This window comes from Pararge aegeria, chromosome 14 (assembly GCF_905163445.1).
Source record: "Pararge aegeria chromosome 14, ilParAegt1.1, whole genome shotgun sequence".
Taxonomy (NCBI): Eukaryota; Metazoa; Arthropoda; class Insecta; order Lepidoptera; family Nymphalidae; genus Pararge; species Pararge aegeria.
This window is the reverse complement of record NC_053193.1, coordinates 7,320,149-7,340,236: the sequence shown is the minus strand read 5'-3', so window position 1 is coordinate 7,340,236 and position 20,088 is coordinate 7,320,149. Positions and strand designations below refer to the sequence as shown.

The 20,088-nt window shown below is 33.6% G+C and overlaps 1 protein-coding gene across 8 annotated transcripts in view; it reads left to right on the top strand.

Annotated features, from left to right (window-relative positions):
* Window positions 1–1,857: 1,857 nt before the first annotated feature.
* Window positions 1,858–20,088, top strand: part of LOC120629154 (G protein-activated inward rectifier potassium channel 3-like) — a 33,844-nt gene continuing 15,613 nt past the window's right edge. The window contains exons 1-2 of one of the 8 annotated variants that reach the window (XM_039897960.1): window positions 1,858–2,077; window positions 10,112–10,558. In XM_039897960.1, coding sequence (XP_039753894.1) covers window positions 10,254–10,558 — 305 coding nt within the window. In that variant the 5' untranslated portion in view covers window positions 1,858–2,077; window positions 10,112–10,253. Of the gene's footprint in view, window positions 2,078–10,111; window positions 10,559–12,293; window positions 12,543–18,832; window positions 18,853–18,916; window positions 18,934–20,088 lie in introns of those variants that run through there. The other 7 variants (XM_039897963.1, XM_039897961.1, XM_039897967.1 and 4 more) reach the window with 7 other exon arrangements.

Below are 20,088 nucleotides of genomic sequence, written 5' to 3'. Positions count from 1 at the left end.
CCTTTCCCCGCTTTGGCAGGTGGACTAGTTTTTTTATTTTGTTTTATCAAAAGATGCACTTTAACTGTACTTTAAGTACTTATGCTAGCCGTTAAGATGTAGCTGCCTATTTTGGTAGGTATAGGCAAGCTACGAAGGCCTATAAAGAGTGAATAGGCATTTCCTTGGCACTGCACTTAAGGCTGCATCATCAATTCATGACCCTGTAAATGGAATATATTTAAAAAAGTTAGGTTAAATTATTCATTTATCATTAATAGTTCATTTGACATCTCATTAGGTTGTTATAAAAATATTATTGTCAATGAAATGTCACTAATCATTAAGGTCAATGAAATGTCTGTCTACAGACAAAAACCAGTAACATATAAATAAATAAATAACAATAAATCAATGCCTCGAGACATATAAAATAACAAACAAGACAAATTATTTGTTATAGATCACCTAAATATATTAATATATTTTTTTTGTAGCAATCGGAGAACTATTACAGTACCTAGCGTTATGCCATTTTGATATACTTTTAAATAAATCATTATAATTTAACTATTACTAGTTGTATTTGCAATCCTTTGACAATAAATTCAAATTTTTATTTCTTTGAAAAAGAGCTACTGATAATTTTTTTGTAGGTATTATTGGTTGGGAATGTATCAGAATATTCATACTTACAATCCATCAAAGCCTTTTTTTGCATATGCACTGAACCCAGATAGGCCTTTTTGATCATAGAAATTATAAATATATACGAAAGAAACATTTTTTTATTTTTTTTATTGGACTACCAGTCGTTAGACTGTAACTTCACCTGGAGGTAAGTGATGATCTAACATGGTAGCGGTCCAACCTGTTGGGTAGTTTGGTAGTCATACCCCTAGTCGGTTTCTACGCGACATTGCACCGGAACACTCAAACAATCGCTTAGCGGCACGTCTTTGTTGGTAGGGTGGTAATGGCCACGGCCAAAGCCTCTCGACATACCAAACAATTATCATCATCATCATTTTAGCCTATAAAAGTCCACCGCTGTAGTAAAGGCCTCTCATAGCGGGAGGGTTCGCCCATAATCACGCTGGGCGAAAAGTTTAGTGATCGCAGTCGATTGTAGTTGTAGCACAGAGGAAGGTTATGTCCGTTCTCTATTATGTTGCTTTAGTCACCTCGTACGATACCCGCAAGAAGGGAGGAGGAGAGAAGAGTCTTCTCCTCTTGTCACCCGACAACTGTAGGTATTCTGATCTGCCTTCACTACACGCCACAAAAAAACAATTTAGTGTTTCGTACTTAAAATGGGCATTTAAACCTTAATATACTGTACAGTCTTTGTTGCATATGCATTGAATCCATTTCAATCAATTACATAAATCATAGCAATCATTATGATAATTTTGGAAATATAAATACTATTTTCTTACGCAGATTTAGTTTTTAATTATAGTTCTTATCGTAAACATGTGCCTAAAATAGGCATTTAAATTTTAATAAATCTTTATTTATTTATTACAATATTCATATTAACAATCTGTAAGCCTATGCATTGCATTATATTATATTGTATTGCATAGAAATTGAATCTAGATAGCCCATTCCAATCAATTAGATAGCAATCATTATGATAATTTTGAAATCATTACCATTTTTTACGCTGATTTAGTATTTAATTATAGTTCTTGTTGTAAACATGTACCTAAAACGGACATTTAAATCTTATCTGCAGAGGCTAACAGTGAAACACCGTCAATTGTTTCCGAGCGCGTGGCTAGTTAACAAATAAAGTCGGTTCACAATTGGCTTAGGTACCATTGCACGCCTGCCAGTCATAGCTATCCTGGCGTTCTGATCGCACGCAAAGGATAACTCCAATCCTGGAGCGAAAGGGACTTTTTTATCTGTGATGTGAAAGTTTACGATACAATACCGTTGATAACCTCAAATCTTATCAGCCAGTATGACATGAACTGTTGATCAACCGATGATAAAAATATACCATGTTTTGATGCAATGAATGTGACAATTGTTTGTTTTGAATATGTTCGATGTTTAGTTCAAATTGTCTACTTGGAAACTAGAGATGGTAAGTATAAAAATTTGGGGTTATAAAACTGTTTTGCTGATTTTTATCTATAAAAAGGACTTGTTTGTCGAAATCAGCTGTCTTCAAAATATCACGTGGGTGCATACAGTGTAAATTAGATCTTCTTATACATTGATGACACGTAATTTAATTAAATGTAATCACAAGAGTTTTATCTGATAACGCCTAACTACTACAAACATTTTAGACTATAAAATTTTTGACTTTAATTTTAAAATTAATACGTAAGTAGAAGCCTAATTATTAATTTTAAATAAACTTTTGTCATAAACATGCAATGTGTTTATTATATCTGTTTTCATTTTATGACAACTTTTTTTTTATTCAGAACCAGTATTTAGAAAGAAGATATAGGTGTGTTATTTTTTTTGTTGTTGATATATGCTTCGAGTTAAACAGTGTTTTATTTTTTTAACCAATATTAAAAGCTAGTTTGACCTCAGACTTGTTTATTCATTTACAAATCTTAAAGTTATTTATCGGTAAAGATGTGATTTTATGTATGTTGTTATAGATATTTCGAGTTAAACAGATCTTTGTTTTTTTAAACCAACACTAAAAGCTAATTTGACATCAGACTTATTTATTCCGCTATACAAATCTCAAAGTTATTTATGGGTAAATAAATAGCTTTTCAACGACTTATCATCCGTAGGTATTACATTTCGTAGTTATACTTTAAAGTACCGCCAATAGCCATGAATTTTATTTAACAGGATAGTAATGTTTTGATGTCTATTGTCTATAGGTTTAACAATGGCTAGAGAATCCATAATAACTCGTTTTTTCAATGTAAATTCTATTTTATTTTCATCACACTTGCTCGTAACGTGGCCCTTATTATATCTATATAAAGCTCATAATCCAAGATATTAGACACGCGTGTTTTATTTAAAATTACCGTACTTGTGCTTTATTTGTGATGTCCCGATTAAGTTTAGTTTGTACCTCACTGCAAGTTATATGTATGCGAATAGACCATTTTTAATTTAGCCGAGTAATACAGATTCTTTTTTAACCAACAAAGAAGTTTTGTGCGACTTAAATTAGTAGGCATTGCCTCGAACTATTTTTACTACTTACGTGAAAAATAAACGTTACAATTTATCAAATTAGTTATGTTAAGACATGTTTCCGAAAATACTACGTTTATTATATTTTTAATATACTTCTTCTTCCTTTGCTTTTTAATATAGGCCGTAAGCAAAGAACGATGCTGGCTGTACATCGACTTATCTTGGCGCGCGAAAAAAGCCGCACGCCGGTTTCCGTCATTAATATTTTTGCTTTTTGGTCTATTGGTAATAGTTTAAAATGTCCAGTTTAATTTGGAAAGTAGAGCAATAGTAGATTTTATATAATCGAGGAATAATAATCGAGGTACCAATGGCGAGTGAATAATCTTTTCCGAAATCTAGAAAGTGGCCTTGCAAACTTTCGTACAGTGGAAAAACTTGAAAAATGGTCAGTTATTTTGTATTTAAAAGTTTATCCTGTTTTTTCCTCGCAAGTGTGATGAAAATCCTCTTATGAAACACGTATGGTACATTACTTGTAACACTCTCGGCTTTCTTAGCGCATTCGCTTTTAGCTCATGCGCCTAACACCGCATCGACTGTAAAATGCAATTTAACAGTTCTTGATTTATAATCTACTATTATTAAACCTTAATGCGAAATGTTTGCTCAACGGGATTTAAGTTGATTATAACGTTAACGTACTTTTCTACCTACTTATTTATGCGATTTTTTATGTGGGAGCATGAAGTTTTTAAAGGTTTATAATTTTCAATTAGGATTTTAACATCTACATTTGGCACTTAAATCACATAGGTTTTGAAAGGGACATTATAATTAAAATGACCCCGTAATTGAATCAACGTTGTGTGCATATATTTGGTGTCAGAATAGCCGGTTGATCTCTAGTCTGACTCATTCGAACCTCAGCTCAGGATGGTTCCCTAAATTCCACACCCTAAAGACTGCTGATTGTGAGTAAAATCCAAAACTAAAACTAAAGGGCGCCAAGTGAAATAAATATTATTATTATTATATTATATTGATGTTTAAAACAAAGATTACATCGATTTCCAAAAGCGTTCGTCAATCTAGATAGATCTAGAATAGATAGAGATAGATAGATTTAAAACAGGTTGCCAAGTGTGAAATTTTCTACCATCTAGTGAGATTACTGTTCCCAATACTGTAACTAGATGGTGCTCTTCCGATTCTATATAAATCGTAGTTAACTCTGATGCGATCGAATAAGTTATCTACGATTATTACTACGAGTGGAGTTTCTCAAACTAGGCACACATAAACCAAATCAGTAAAATAGTAAACTCAATACTTTTGTGCCATTTCTATAATCTTCCGTAGTGTCTGAATTACTGCAATTCTTCTACGACCCGCTATTTTTGCCACGCTTATGTAAATTATGTAATAGCTCCCATCTGCGATGATCTCGCGAAACGTTAATGAAAAGATACTTAATAAAATGGCAAAATGTTGGTACACTCTCTGGCGTAGCTGATGTTCAGGGGCAAAGGCATATATACCTGGGCAGAGGAAAGCACACCAGGTTACCAGCCTTTTCATTATGTTTGTAAAAAATGTAATCTCACTTTACTAATAGTGTTTAATTAAACCCATTCGTTGGTTAAAACCAGACAAATGGAATTAAAATAAACTTTTAAAAATATACTTGTAACAGAGGAAACACATCCCATTATGAGATCAGAGTTATGCAAACGGATATTTAAGTCTAATCATATTAAATCAGGGTCTGAACTCAAAGCACCGGCTACTCGCAATAAATTGCCTCCCAAAATAGAGACTTCCTGCTGGGATGGTCATAGTTTCAACTGGGTGTACTTTGATTTGATAAGTCGAAGGCACGTATAAATATAATGAATAGCGATCAAATGAAGAACTGGTCATCTGATCTTTGGATGCTCTGGTCGTTATCATTATCATCGTGGATGCAAACCCAACGCTGGACATACGAGTAGTTCTTTCTAAGATCCGTTTTTTCGCAGCTTACGAGTACGTCTAGCAGCTTTCTGCGACTAATTTGATGTTGCCTTCTTAGTTGGGGATTCTTCAACTTTGCGATTTTCTATGCGGGGTTATCCTTTCAGAATCTTATGTTTCTAATTATATACGTACATTTCCCAACCTATTTATCCTGCCATATGAAACTTCAGTTTCACGACACGTTGCGCTATGTCGCTAGCTCAGATTTAACTACAGATCTCCTCATCTATCCAGGTTCTCCAAGCGTAGCTTAAAGGTGCTTGATAGCTATTCTTCATTAATATCGTGATTAATATTTTAGACTGACTACACGTAGCAATTATATTTAAAAAAGTACTAATCTTACAATTATATTCAAAAATTAATTGGTGAAAGCGGCCTGAGCCGCGATTGCCCGAGAGTCGCAGGTTCAAATCCAGTCGGTTCGGAAAATTTTTATATGCATTTTAAATTTATAAAATTGATAATTCCTCCAAGTGTAGGTAAAAACACTAATAAAAAATTATAAAAATACTAATCTTTCTGTTTAATTTGTGGTAGTTTTTACTAAATCACCTGAATAATTTGACACTTACCTGTCTATGTTATCATAATTAAATTCAAATTCGGATGTTTTTCTGTATTCTTAACTACTTAGGTGAAACATTTCAGTATCTACGCTAGTGCATTAGGAAAATTCCTGTAATACTAGTCGTAAGTTGAAAAATAAATAAATAAATAAATAAATAAAAATTTTAGATACGTAATAAAATAAAATTAATAGCTTTCTCATTTCTACGCTGTGATTACCTTCATAGGTGGCTAGTGTTCATTAATAACAATGGCTACAATTCACAAAATCACAATTTCGTGTGTCATAATTTCCTGTTACAAATATGCAAATAGGTTCTACGATTATGAATTATTATTGTTTGAATTATTAAAAGTTACACAATTGCGTACATTCAGTCCAGGTTTAATTATGTTTTACTCCAGACTTATTCTTAACACGTTTAATTCAATCAGTATTATTCAAGCTCTTGATCTACATCTCTCATCATCATCTCATTTAGTATCTACGTCTACAAATCAAACCTTTGTCTGCATGGTTACAAGGAGTTTGTTGAATCTATGGATTACAATTTAAAGATGTAGTAAAGTCCAAATTCAGACTGCTATGTAGCCGTAACGATGGCTACATTTTGCACCCAAACGCTCTTAACTGCAATGCCTTAACTATTGCGAAAAACAAAAACATTAGCTTATCGTGTCCTCACATTATAAATTCTTATACTCATTTGAGTCTGTGATTCGGTGAAAATAGGACTCATCCCTAATTTAAAGAACAAGAATTATGACCTATTGTATCAACATTAAGATTAACACGTAGAATAGGGTTCATGAATAATGGAGTAAATCAAAGTTGTGTTTCAAACTATAGGTACTGTTAAAACTTTCCATATTTATCGCTTTGCGTATCTTTAACTGACAAATCTTACAAATCACAACAACACGATTAAGACAACACTAAGAAATCGTAAAAATTCTGATTCTGATTTCGAAACTCAAGAGTATCTGTTTTAAAAATCATAATTTTTTTACAAATTACCTAATTATTAGGTTACTACTGTGTCCTTAATTAGTGGATTCAGTGATAAAAATGAGCGTGACTAGTCTTTCGCTAGTCTTTAAAGCCGTTATTAATTACAAGTCAGACACGGCAATTGAGACTGGCCTTTGCAACAGGTAGATATACGTTTGACAGACGTAATGATCTATGACGTCATAGTCACACGTTTCATTGTTCATTGAGCTAATTACCAAAGACAAGCAAACTAAGGGCACGATATGGAAATGACTCCAATAAGGCTATGTACAAGTGCTCGTCACAAAATATGACATACATAACATATATATCATGGATTTAAAAAGACATATTCAAATAAGTGTTAAAAAACTGTTTTATAACTATTTCAATAATCTGTTAAAATTGCACAACCGATCTCACCTATTTATGATTAAAGTTAAAAAAACTAGAAACTAGCTAAAATAAAAATATCCTCTAACAAATCCAATTGTCAATCAAAAATATGAGTATACCAACTTATAAATAGAAAAAAAGCACTGAATTGAGAACTTACAGCTTTTATAGGAATCTATTAAAAATAATGTAGCCAAATATTTCTAATCCTAACGATAGTTTTATCAGAGGTAAAGGATTTCAATAAAAAGGATGAGGGTTCTCAATTCGGTTTTATTTTTAGATCTACCGAAATTGTGTTTGCACTATGCATAACACTTTACACAACTAAATCAACATAGAAATGACATTGAAATTTTAAGGCTTCGTAATTCTGTATAGCATTGAAGTCGTAACTATGCATAGAATGCATTTGTGACGACAAATTTGACCCTTTTTTTATTTAATAAAATAACTCTGAGCAGTTAAGTTAAAAATAGTATTTTCCAAAAATCAAGGCCCTAATCGTGTATAAGATTACAAAAATCATTAAAAATGTTGTGGTGTGGTGTGTGGAAATTAGCGGATCATAATAAAGAGGAAAAAATTTCTCAAAGTGAAGAAAGGAAAGTGACTCTCAAAATCATCCAACGTATTACGAAGTCTAAATAGCACAATCGTTACCCACGTACTCTTTAGTCAGAATTTAATTCTCTTTTAGATTTTGTCGGTGGCTTAAGTTTATTTATCAGAAATGGCTATCCTGATAATTTAATAGTAGCCAAATTGGTCTAAGTAGCCCAAGATTTAAAAAAATAGACATTTCCTTGCAACGAAGGTAAAATGTACCTACCTAGATCAAAATAAAAAAAAACTAGATAGGTAAGAGAGTACAACAGTATCGTGTGTGATAAGAATCAAATTGATTAAAGCTCCATCCAATAAATAACTTAACACTTTTTCTCTAAATTAAATGATTAGAACAACAGTGACCAACGCTTAAAAGGTCTAAGCGGTTTTAACAACTGTAGTCTTATATTTTGGGACTTTCCATTATGGTAAATATTTCAAGCCCATTTTTTACTCGATGAAAATATATAACAATCGTTATGTATTGTATCTTATTTCAGCTTAAAACTAATTAGCATCACGCTTATTTTGTGCCAAAACCTCTTTTTATTAAAATTTAAACATGTATAGGTACGTTTATGGTTTCTTAGTTACTGACACATAGCCCCACAAATGTTGGGTATTCTCATTTATTTCATTTGCATTTCAATGCAAAATTAAATGACTAAACTACAAAACATGAATCAGTCCCACGGAATTCAGACTTAAGAGATGCGATCATAATCCGCAGTCTTCCTATAATGGGGGGATTAAAGTTAAACCATTTTACGAGGTTTTCCGCAATATGACAGAACAATCTTAGTGGGAGGAAATAAAGGCATCCGTAGTTGTCATGGAGATCGAGCACATCCTAATGAGTGCAAGGACGTGGCGTGTCAAAACGCCGGAACTAACGGGATGATAACAATTTTCAAGAAAAATTGCCAACGATAAGTGATCGCGAGGAATGAAGCTCATTTTGCATTACCGCATTGTTATTCTCGTTCTCTACACTGTTGACTCTACATATAGTGTAACCAAAGCAAACGAATCAAATAACATCAAAGTATTGAGGTGAATTTGTTTATATTTGAGTAAGGTCAAGAATGTAAGCTTATAGAAAAGTCCTATTATAGTATAAAGGACTACGTTATCGATAAAAAAGCTTGGGTGTGAATTATTGCTCTAACCAGGTTGCTCTTCTAATAATTTTAAATGACAATGTGAGATGGTGATAACAAAAAAAACACCAGGCTAAGTTTGTTGTAGGCTTCTTCTTAGACCAGGACGCGTTTGGAACCCTCGTAGCTTTAGTTTTAAGTTTACGAATATGTTTATTGCCATCATCTCACTACTGTGTAATTCTCATGAAATGTACGCATCAAAAGTGCCACCTGTAGGGCCTACTTGAATAAAGATATTTTTGACTTTGACTTTGACTTTATTGTAGTCAGAAAAGTCTATTACATATTTTAAAGTTTATTTTATTACTTCAAAATGTAATATATCATTTTCATCATCATAGGTTAGCTAAAATATATTATTATTTTTAATCATGATTTTAGTTTGCGATTTGTAGGTAGGTAGACTCCCTACCATAACAAGAGTAAGTACTTTAAGTGTACTCATCAATTTTATTTGGAGACTTTAAAAACTAGTATGATAATCACGAGATGCCAATAGCTATCGCGCCTTATCAAATAAATCACCCTTAGGATATTGTTTGTAAAAGCGTCGTAATGATGACATTACCATATTGACTTGTACTGCGACGTACTTTTGTATTTTCACGAGATTAAGAAGTTTTTCCGCGCTCCCTATGCTCATCACCAGGAATTTCGTTTAGGTTCATTGATACAGACAGACCGAGCGACACACCATACGAATACCTAGCGGATTAGTATAAGGAAAGTTTCAAGGACCCTAAAATGTAAATAATTCGTTGCACCATATGAACTTGGTGACATAACACAAATGTTGGACCCATAACTTAAATAGTAAGCATATTTAATTAATAAAACTAATATTTTTTCAAAAATGTTAACCCCATTTATCCAATTAGGTTATGTAGGTACACCTTCTTTCTCTAACTAGTGTTTTAATCCATTTTCTTAAGAATAAAATAAGCTGATTTTATTGATTGGTTGATGGTTATTTTTGTTAAGTAGGTAATAGTTCAGCTACTTGACAACAGATGGCAATATTTAAAGCCGAAATATCTTTCGGCTTTAAATATTTAAGTACCATGTTCACTATAAAATTAGTCGGTATGGATGTCTCTCTCAATAACTTATCCATTGAATAAGATTAGACTACTAATACTACCCCAAATTGTATTTAGTAGGAATTAAATAATATCGTGTCAACCTAGATACAATTCTTTGGTCATTGTTTGGAAAGTTTCTGAAAACAATTTATTTCTTATTACAGGTACGCTCCAATGATTTTCAAAAAAACAATCACCATCGCATCCAAAATGATCACCAACTATGACCAAATTCAAATTCACGAACGTGTGACTTGATTTCCGTAGCTTTTAGCACATTTGTATTATATATATTAAGACAAAAATATGAGTGGCGAAGATTCGTCCTCATATGAAATGCAAGTGAGGAAAGATGACGGACAAAAGGAAACAAAGCTCTCAAAACCTGGCCTTTCGGCTGGCAAGATTTTCTATAAACCTGGGGTTATTGAAGAGGAAACTGATGAGACGAGTGTACTAGACAGCTCTGTTTTGGAATCGCCGATGTTGGGAGTGGGGTATGGAGGTAGCGGATTCCTGAGGCCACCTCTGCATCAGACTGCCAGTCTTCATAGGATACCTACGTACAGCAGTTCTATTGGACATAGTACTGTGTACAGACATGATTGCAGGTAGGTATGTTTTAAATAAATAAATCAATAAATATACTACGACAATACACACATCGCCATCTAGTCCCAAAGTAAGCGTAGCTTCTGTTATGGGTACTAAGATGACTGATGAATATTTTTATGAATAACATACATAAATACTTAGAATATAAATATAAAAACCCAGACACTGAAAAACATTCATGCTCATAACACAATCATTTTCCAGTAGTGGGAATCGAACTCACGGCCTTGGTCTCAGAAAGCAGGGTCGCTGCAAACTGGGCCAATCAGCCGTCAATGTTTTATATTCAGTTACTTGTTTTATCTGTTTTTCTGCCCTCGGTAGAAAGTAGAGATACACTAGGAGCATAAAAGTATGAAGAGATACGGACGGAATCAAATCTGCTCATCTCTTTGATGATGACACAAACACCGCTCACACAAACATATTTACGAAGCAGTGAAACTTAGAAGACCGCTATTAATGCTTCGGGGACAGAGGATTAAAAGGAGATTTTATTACTCCCAAATATACCTACATCTAAACTTCTTACTCTGTATGTATGTATCGTAAGACGTAAGTAAATGTATGTCATTTAAAATAAACTGTTAGCTCTTCAGAAGAAGAGTTAACAGTTTATTTTAAGTTGATTTTAGATAACTTAACAGTTAATAGAGACAGTTAACAAAGATTTTTTCATTTCATTAAGATAGATTCATTAGAAAGAAATTGGTTTTTAAAGAAAATTTAATATTCCTTTTTGAAAACATTTTTGTCAAAAAGTTTACGTCAGACTATTAAAGACGGATTACTGACGTCATAAATATACGTAATGACAAACAACGGATTAGCAAAATATATTTAATCTTAAACAAATAGCTGATATGCTTTTACAGTACCTTTATGAGTGACAAACCAACCAAATCTCGAGGCCGTTTTGTTGGAGTACTAGACAAATTTTTCTGTTAGGTTAGATAAGTATAAATATAACGTCTGCCGTATTACGGAGTTTATAGATATTTGCAAATTATCGTTAAAAATATTGGTTAAATAAATAAAATTATATTCAAATAATACCATTTATACACTTAAAAAAATAGTGAGTATAAAATAGCTTTCTTTGACAATGAAATACTTATAAATTCATAAAGTAAAGAGGGAGTAGTCCGTGTTAACACATGGAATTTAGACAGCTTTCTCGCATTTCATTCTCGCGTAGTAAGTGATACTTACCGATTTAGATATAATTATAGTAACCAATAAATTAATATCAAGCTCAGGAGACACTCTACTACCCCATGATATATTCTACCAATGTATGTAGTTACATCGGTTGAGACGAAATAAAAAAGCACTTACTAAAAGCTAATGAATTTAATGCTAAAAGCCCGGCTTAAGGTTTAGAACTGCAAGAAGAATGCATACGTATTTAATGATTTATTGTGCTGTAAATAAATGCGTCTTATCACTTTCCCAGCATAAAATAGTGAATGAGGATCCTTGACGGCTCAATATCTAATCGGGGCAAAGATAAATTCCTTACTTATCGAAATAGTTTAAAAATATATTCGAACAAGACAATACATGTGTTTGATGTTTTAAAAACAATGTTGGCATTTCGTTGATTTAGTATTGCATTATATTGGTCTACTGCGTTAATATTAATAATGTAATTTATAAAATCCAATTAAACCTTCATAATTATTAAAAAAAAAGGGAAACACGTAGACTAAAATGTTAACCTTATCAGAAAAATAACTTTGTAATCGTGTTTATTTACGCGTTAAAACATTGCCATATTCGTTAAATGTTTCTTTGAAATAAGTGACTGTTTTTTAACAATGGAATTCAAAAACATGTGAAGTGTTTCAAGATGAGACGTAGACGTAAATAGTTAAATGATAACGTGACATTATCATTGTTGACCAAGTATGTGCCACTTTCGTTTAATAGTTTAGCAGTGACAACGGGCTATCTTGATGGGTAATATATTAAAACGAAGTTAGTATTAACAATTGATTATGTTTTTTAATAATATGTTCTTGATTTAATCTATATTAGTTGTCACAATAGTTGACCGATGACCTCTTCTTTCACCGATCGGAGATAGTGTTTTTTTTATCGTGATAATAATTGTCAATTGACAAAGCACCAATGGTATTTGCGAAACTATCGCCAATATACATTGCAGCACTTCACATGGCATGTAAGGGAAACGTCCTGCAGAGTTCCGCCCTCTGCAAGTCAACGTGAGGCATGGGTGTTAAGCCTCATGTGACTGTAATTACATCGGCAATTACGCCCTTCAGATCGGAACACAACAATGCTACTTGGCGGCAAAAATAAGCATGGCGGTTATACTTTCCGGAAGTGAAATGTCACAAAAAGCTCTACGAATTTCAGAATTTCAATTTCAGTCCAGACAATGCAGATATGTTGCAACTTTCACACTATATTTTATTTTAGATCTCAGTTTTAAAGCGACATATTAGATAGTATATTCATACGCATGAATATACCAAAGTGATGAATTAAGAGATAACAAAAACAAGTAGAATAATGGGTATCATGTGAATAAAGTAACTATGTAAACAAATTACAAATCATATGGCAGCGATTTTGGAATTAAATTATTTATGTTTCAGATTGTTAGTTAAATACAATACTTTTCCATGTTTTTTCCGTTTACACCTTTGGTTGCCTGGAAGAAATCACTATGTAGCGATAAGGCTGCCAAATTGTACTCTCTTGCTCTATGTTTATATCCCTGTAACTACTTTTTTTATTTGGTGTACAATAAAAGTGCATTCAAAAATGTACAAGATTTTCATAAGAGTTTTTCAAACAAATCCCGGGGGAAACGTTTGTTTTCCTGGGATAAATTAGCTTATGTTACTCTCTGTCCTTTCAACTCAGTCTTTGTTAAAATTTAATTTTGGTTGCTTAGCTAAGGCTTAAAAAAATTACAAGCAAACCAACAAACATACTTTCGCAGTTGTAATATTAGTAAGGATTAAGTTTCTGATAATAATAGAAAAAGCAAAGTGCGTTTTCTTTGCTCCTTTTTCTTTAAAAATTGTCTTCTAAAAGTATGAGTACCTAAGGTACATAGTGCGTGACTATGTTATCGTTTGTGCCTATTTTAGAAAGTAATTTATTTATTTACTAGCTATTCCCCGCGGTTAATCCGCTCTTACTAAGTGTCGTACCTTTATGTTATAATAATATACTTTAAGAATAACGTACGCATAGAAGTAAACTTACGATTACTGTCAGTTACATCAGTAATTAACTTATTATTGTTTTCATGATTTCTGAAACTATGCATCCCAAAAATATATAGTTTTTAAATATACCTAACCATTGTTTGTCTAACGACTGTAACGCAAATTTTATTTCTTGTACATAGTATTTACGTCTGACGGACGATTTAGTCAGCTCACTTACTTTGTGGCTAGATGGCGATGTGTGTCTTGTCGTAGCATATTTATCTGTTATTTATGTAATCCATTATTCCAGGTTACATTACATTATTGGAATAAAATGTAGCTTATGTTAATCGTCAAAAATTGTTTATTTTAAATTCTAGCAAGTTTAAGCTTTTTAAGTTTATCCATCTCGAAGAGTCATACAATAAATAAAATATTTCCTCTCTTGGATAACTCGCTTTCTACTGAGTAAAAAGATCTTTATGCAAAAATCGCGTCGATTAGTGATTCCTGCATAGAGGTAATTTGAGAGCTTTAATTTGAAATATTAATATAATTTCAATTTCGACTGAGATTTTCCTAATACCGAAATAATTTCCCTTTTTCAAAGATTTTTTATTAGGTTAACTATCACAATTTTAACAATCTTCTAAATTTGTCTTTGTATATTATGTGGTGGTGCTATTGAGAAACTTCCCACTTTATCGTCTGCAGGTACTCTAGAATTGTTGACCTCGGCTTAAACAAGTATTATGGTTTGCTTGAATATAGTGCATAACAACTATCCACATAATCCTCTAACATCAGAGTTAATCTCTCCTTAATTTCACATTAAAAACGTCACTTATCAAGGTTTGTAAACAGGTTGGTAGGCGTTCGAAGCAAGAGGATAAAGTTAAGCTGCCAAATCCACCAAAATCGGTAAACATTGATATACGTCCAGATAATATAGTGATTAATCACGTCATAAGATCTTTCCACTGAGAAGAAATTGTGTTTAAATATCTAAAGCAATATAACATTTTACATTATCTTAATATACTCGTAACTACCTCGGTAATCTTTAAAGCAATAAGTAGTTAGAGTAATAAAGGCGATACTAAACCATAACAAACGTAACAAACATTCACGTTTTAATCATTTTAATTGAATGAAAAGACATTTTAATGACGTTGAGGTGCATGAAAGATGCACACATATAAAAATTTAGATGCATTAAAACTTAGACGTTTCACTGATATACGTTATTGTTGCTGTTTTTTTTACAAATCATGCGGTCACTTTAAGTTTACCGGGATAAAAAGTAACCTATGTGTTTTTTTACAACTCTACTATGGATAGACATCCATGCCAATTTACATCCAGATCTGTGTAGCTGTTTTAGCTGATGCCGTCCTAACCTAAAAACATCCATACACATTTTCGAATTGATAATTAAAAAAATATTTAAAGTCGAAAAAAATGAGAACTAATTATCTCGTCATGATTTTAATAGTAATTTATGTTATATTAAATATGCAAAGTGATACTTTGCAGTCGAAGCGACATGCATGTGACAATGAAGCCGAGAATGTAAAGGTGAATGCATACGCGTCACATACGACGTTTTTCAACACACTTGCGAGGAAAAAGCAGTCTATGCTTTCAAATACTCTTAGAAAATAACTGACCCTTTTTTGCTGTTATTGCACTGCATGAAAGTTTCGTAGGCGCTCCCTAGACTATGGTAGACACAGGATATCCACTCGCGATTCGTGCCTCTATTATTATTATTTCCGGCGGTGTGAAATCTACTATTGCTCATTTTAATTATTTTTTTAAAAATTAAACTGGACATTTTAAATTATTAATAATCAACCACAAAGCGAAAATATTGGCGAAATATTATTTACGAAAAATGGCTTAAAAAACGGTTTTTTGCGTGACTTAAAAATGATACACAAGGAATGATTTTGTTTAGTAACCAGTGTTCTCTTAATCCTACTATGATGTCAGAATTGTAAAAGTTAATAAAGCTTCAATTGTTGGATTAAATAATATTAAAGACGAGATAAAACCTCATAATCTTCTTTAAATGTGTCTTTTGTTGAAATTATTTTAAATACGTCATACGTACTAGTTATATTGCGATAATTTTCTAAGCAAATTCTTAGAAATTAAATATGATTACATTTCTATTTATTGTTTAGTTATCTGCAATCTACGGATCCAAATGTACATACATAATTCTTGCTTGTGTTTTGTGCGGATTTATACTCTATACACGCTTCTGAGAATATTCCCTTAGCATGATATTTGCACGATTGCATTCGTGAAGCCTTTTTTGATAAACGACATATATAAGGGACGTGAAAGTAAAATGGATATCTCACTAATCCTTACTAATATTATCGACACAATTACTAATATTTGTACTTCTTTCACGCACTAACTAAGCAACAAATCGACTTGATTTATGGCAACGAGTCAGTTGAAAGTATGGAGAGTAACATAGAGGTTACTACATACGTCGTAGAGCAACAGCCAGTGCACCTACCAGAATGTTTGCAAAAGAAACAGCAGTAGTAAAAAATATGCGATAACTAAAACCTACCATCACATTTGGTCCTTTTTTACTTTGAAGTTTTAGTGTTTAGTAAACGAGTCTACTATTTCGAGCGTGCAAGTCTCATTCTAAAGGTATATATACAGGCAACAAAGATAATTTGCTAAGTGTCGCTAAGCTTGATTCATTTTGATTTATATCCCTATGATCGGGATGTGCTCTCTGGTTACTCGACTATTTATAGATCAGATACTCCACAATGTTCTTCCCTTCTTTTATTACGATGTGTTTAAGGCGCCTTTAGGATTTTCACCTCATACCAAAAAAACAATATTCTTTTTTTTCAAGTAATGACTCTACCACCGGTTTGGAAGAAAGACTCTACCGAGATGAAGCTGGCAACGACTCAGCAGCAGTTTTGAATCATTTCAACATGTTTTGAAATTTAACATTCTTACCTAACAAAGAGAAGTTATTCATCATCATCATAATCACTTCCATCGTTTGACGTCCATTGCTGGGCATATGAATTTTGTAGGGAGTTCCAAAAACCACGGTCTTCTTCCAGCGGTTCCCAGATACTCGTTTGATGTCTTCTTTCCACCTAGTTGTGGGCCGACCAATGCAGCGTTTAACGGTGCGGGGTCACTATTCCAGCACCTTGGGAACCCAACGTCTATCTGTATGTGACTCTCGGAGACTTCAGCGCATGTAACACGTTTCTCTACTAAATTTCTAAAAGACGGGCACTTAATATCTACTAAAGTCTAAATGGCCACTACACTGAATTACTATGTTCTACCAAAATTCTAATCTTTAAAGATTAAAAAAAAATCAGGTTAACCATATACCCTACCTATAACTTAAAGTTATAATGTGAGTTTCAATTATCATTTTTAAACTTGTTTTACTCACAAAGAAGAGTTTAAATACAGAGAAATAGAGTATAAAACCTCGCGATTTTCAGCATTTTATTTGGTCGCATAGTTTAGGAGATAATGGAGAAAAATAATATAAGGGGCGTATGGGAGCGGTTTAGAGAGGTATAAGTAAGGTATTCGCGTGGCCAATATAACCTCACGTTTGCGTTTACCGTCAGTTAATTATTATTGTTTTCTGACAGAGTATCCAGTATATCTTTTTTTTTTTATTTGAGGATCCGATGAACATTTCGAACCTTGAGGTTGGAACCCCTAAATGTTGCCATCGAGAACACTGTACACCTGTAATAACCAATGAAACACCTTAAATAATATATCTAGTTTTTCATAATTAAAAATTCTAAAAGGTTCATTGTTCGCAGTAAGAATGCCTTGAGTGCTATGCAAGCACGTAATATTTTTACGCGTTATTATGAAAACAATCTTCTATACTTTTATTCAATTTAGGAAAAATAGGCTAAAAATACTAGGATCCCTGCTTGTTTTTAAAATATAACAAAATATATCTTTGAGATAAATGCGATTCAGTTAGAAACAGATGCACTTTCAAATCAATCAGCTGCATCAGTCATTTAATAATCGTGACAACTACTACCTATCGGGTTTACATAATGCAGAAGTCGCAGGCAATATACTGATTTCTTCTAAACATTTATAAGACTTATTTAGAATATTTAGAATTATAAGTTCTGACACTAGTGTGTTAACCTAAGGTCTAGTATAGCTGTCATTACCATCACGGGTAGTGGCGGGTAGAGGAGTAGCAGAGCAACGCGCAGCATACCTTGGCTCCTCAGCATCACTCCCTGAAGCACTTGGCGACCTGGGCGGCTTGCTAAGCCTTTGGAGTGAGCTCGGCTGGCTGGAGTGACCAAGCGGGGAGCCGTACTACTGGCACTACGTACAACGGAAGGTTCCGGCCGACCAAGTACGGAGATAAGCCCAGAGAAATAGAAGAAGAAGAAAGGGTAGTGGCAGTTATATTAGACCCGTACACCTAATCAGTTTCTACGTGTAATTTTTCGCCATACATTTTTTAAAGGGGAGCCACGACATTGCCACATATAATCCAGAATTTCTTGATACTCGTGCCGTAGATCTCACTCGGGATTTCCCAATTATATTATCGCAACGCTCACCATTGCGTCAGGGGGATCATCATTAAAATTTGTCATTACATTTACACATGTAGAGATAATACCCGGAACCGTCGGTTTGACGTGCTCTCCAAGGCACATAGTTGGATAATGCCAACCACCTGAGTTCGGGCTGGTACTGGAAATTTCTAGAAAGAAAAACTATAACTAAGAAATTATTAGCCGGCCTCGGAATTAGAAAACAGAACCTCGTGATCTTTGGTCTAAAATACTAACCACTAGACAACGAGGCAGTTGCTCGTACGTACGTAGTCGGAATATTTTGACGATAATGCATAAACAAGCACTGTAAATCAGAGCTGATTCTGTGATCACGATCGATTCAGTATTTACCTATCTGTTTTAATAATGTACATAAGCGAATCGTGCATTGGTATGTATAAAGAGGCGTGGTGAAAAACAAATTAGCTTAAAACGACAGCCACCTTGTAAATAAAATTATTAACGTCTTTAATCTGTGTAAGTTTATCGTACTCTGCTGTAGGAGCCGCAGAGCTGTAAGGGGTGGTAGAGCAGAAGCGAACGCGACGTATTTTTTAAGTACGTCCAAAATTACCTTAGGAATTCTTTTATAAAAACGTATACTTAGTAGTCACTGAGAATTCCTTTAATTATTTCACATATTTAGCAATATCTAAGTAGATATTGAAGCTGTGATAGCGCAGTGGATAGCTCGATTTCATTTTCGGGGGGCCGAGTTCGAATCCCAGCTCGCACCTCTATATGCGTGTAAAGTAATTAAAAATATCACTTGCTTCGACGGCGAAGGAAAACATCGTGAGGAAACCTGCATGCCGGAGAGTTCTACATAATGTTCTCAAAGGTATGTGGAGTCCAGCAATCCGCACTGGGCCAGCATGGTGGACTACGGCCTTAAACCCTTCTCATTGTGGGAGGAGACCCGTGCCCTATAGTGAGCCGGTAGTGGGTCGACATGATGAAGTAGATATTATATAAAGATATATAGATAAGCGGCGTTAGTATAGTGGGTAAGGCTTCGGCTTTCCTTTTGAGAGAATCGTGTTCGACGTCCGGCACGTACCTCTAATTTTTCAGAATTTATGTGCGATTTTAATTTAAGCAATTAAATATCACTTGCTTTAACGGTGAAGAAAATATCATTAGGAAACCTGCGTGCCTGAGAGTTTTCTTATCTTTCTCAAGGGCGTGTAAAGTCTCCCAATCTGCACTGGGCCAGCGTGGTGGATAACGGCCTAAACCATTCTTAATCTAAGACCCACGCAGGATCATCTAAGTAGAGCCCAAGTATTAAATGACGATCTAATAAAAAAGTTTGAAGTTCGTCTATAGCAACGAAATAGAATAATTCTGGAATAGATTCAAAAACTAAACCTTTTCTTATGTAGAAGGCTACTGGTTGCTAACCACGGAAATATAGATTTCGCGAATTATGTAACTATGCGTGACGTATACAATTTTTTTAAATAACCTTACGACGTAAATAGTGCGAGAGTAACAAATTAGTAGTTTGAGTATTGGCATATTAATTTGCACTGACCGATCACTTATTAAACGGGAGCCTGCGAAAGGTGTGTCTCATAACATAAGACTACTCGTATGTAAGCCTGGGATCACTAAAGAGTACTCGCATAGATATGCTAGAAGAAAAGCTTTTATTGTGCACGTATGTACCAATAATTAGTAAAGAAGCAATTTTGTATACCTACAAAATTT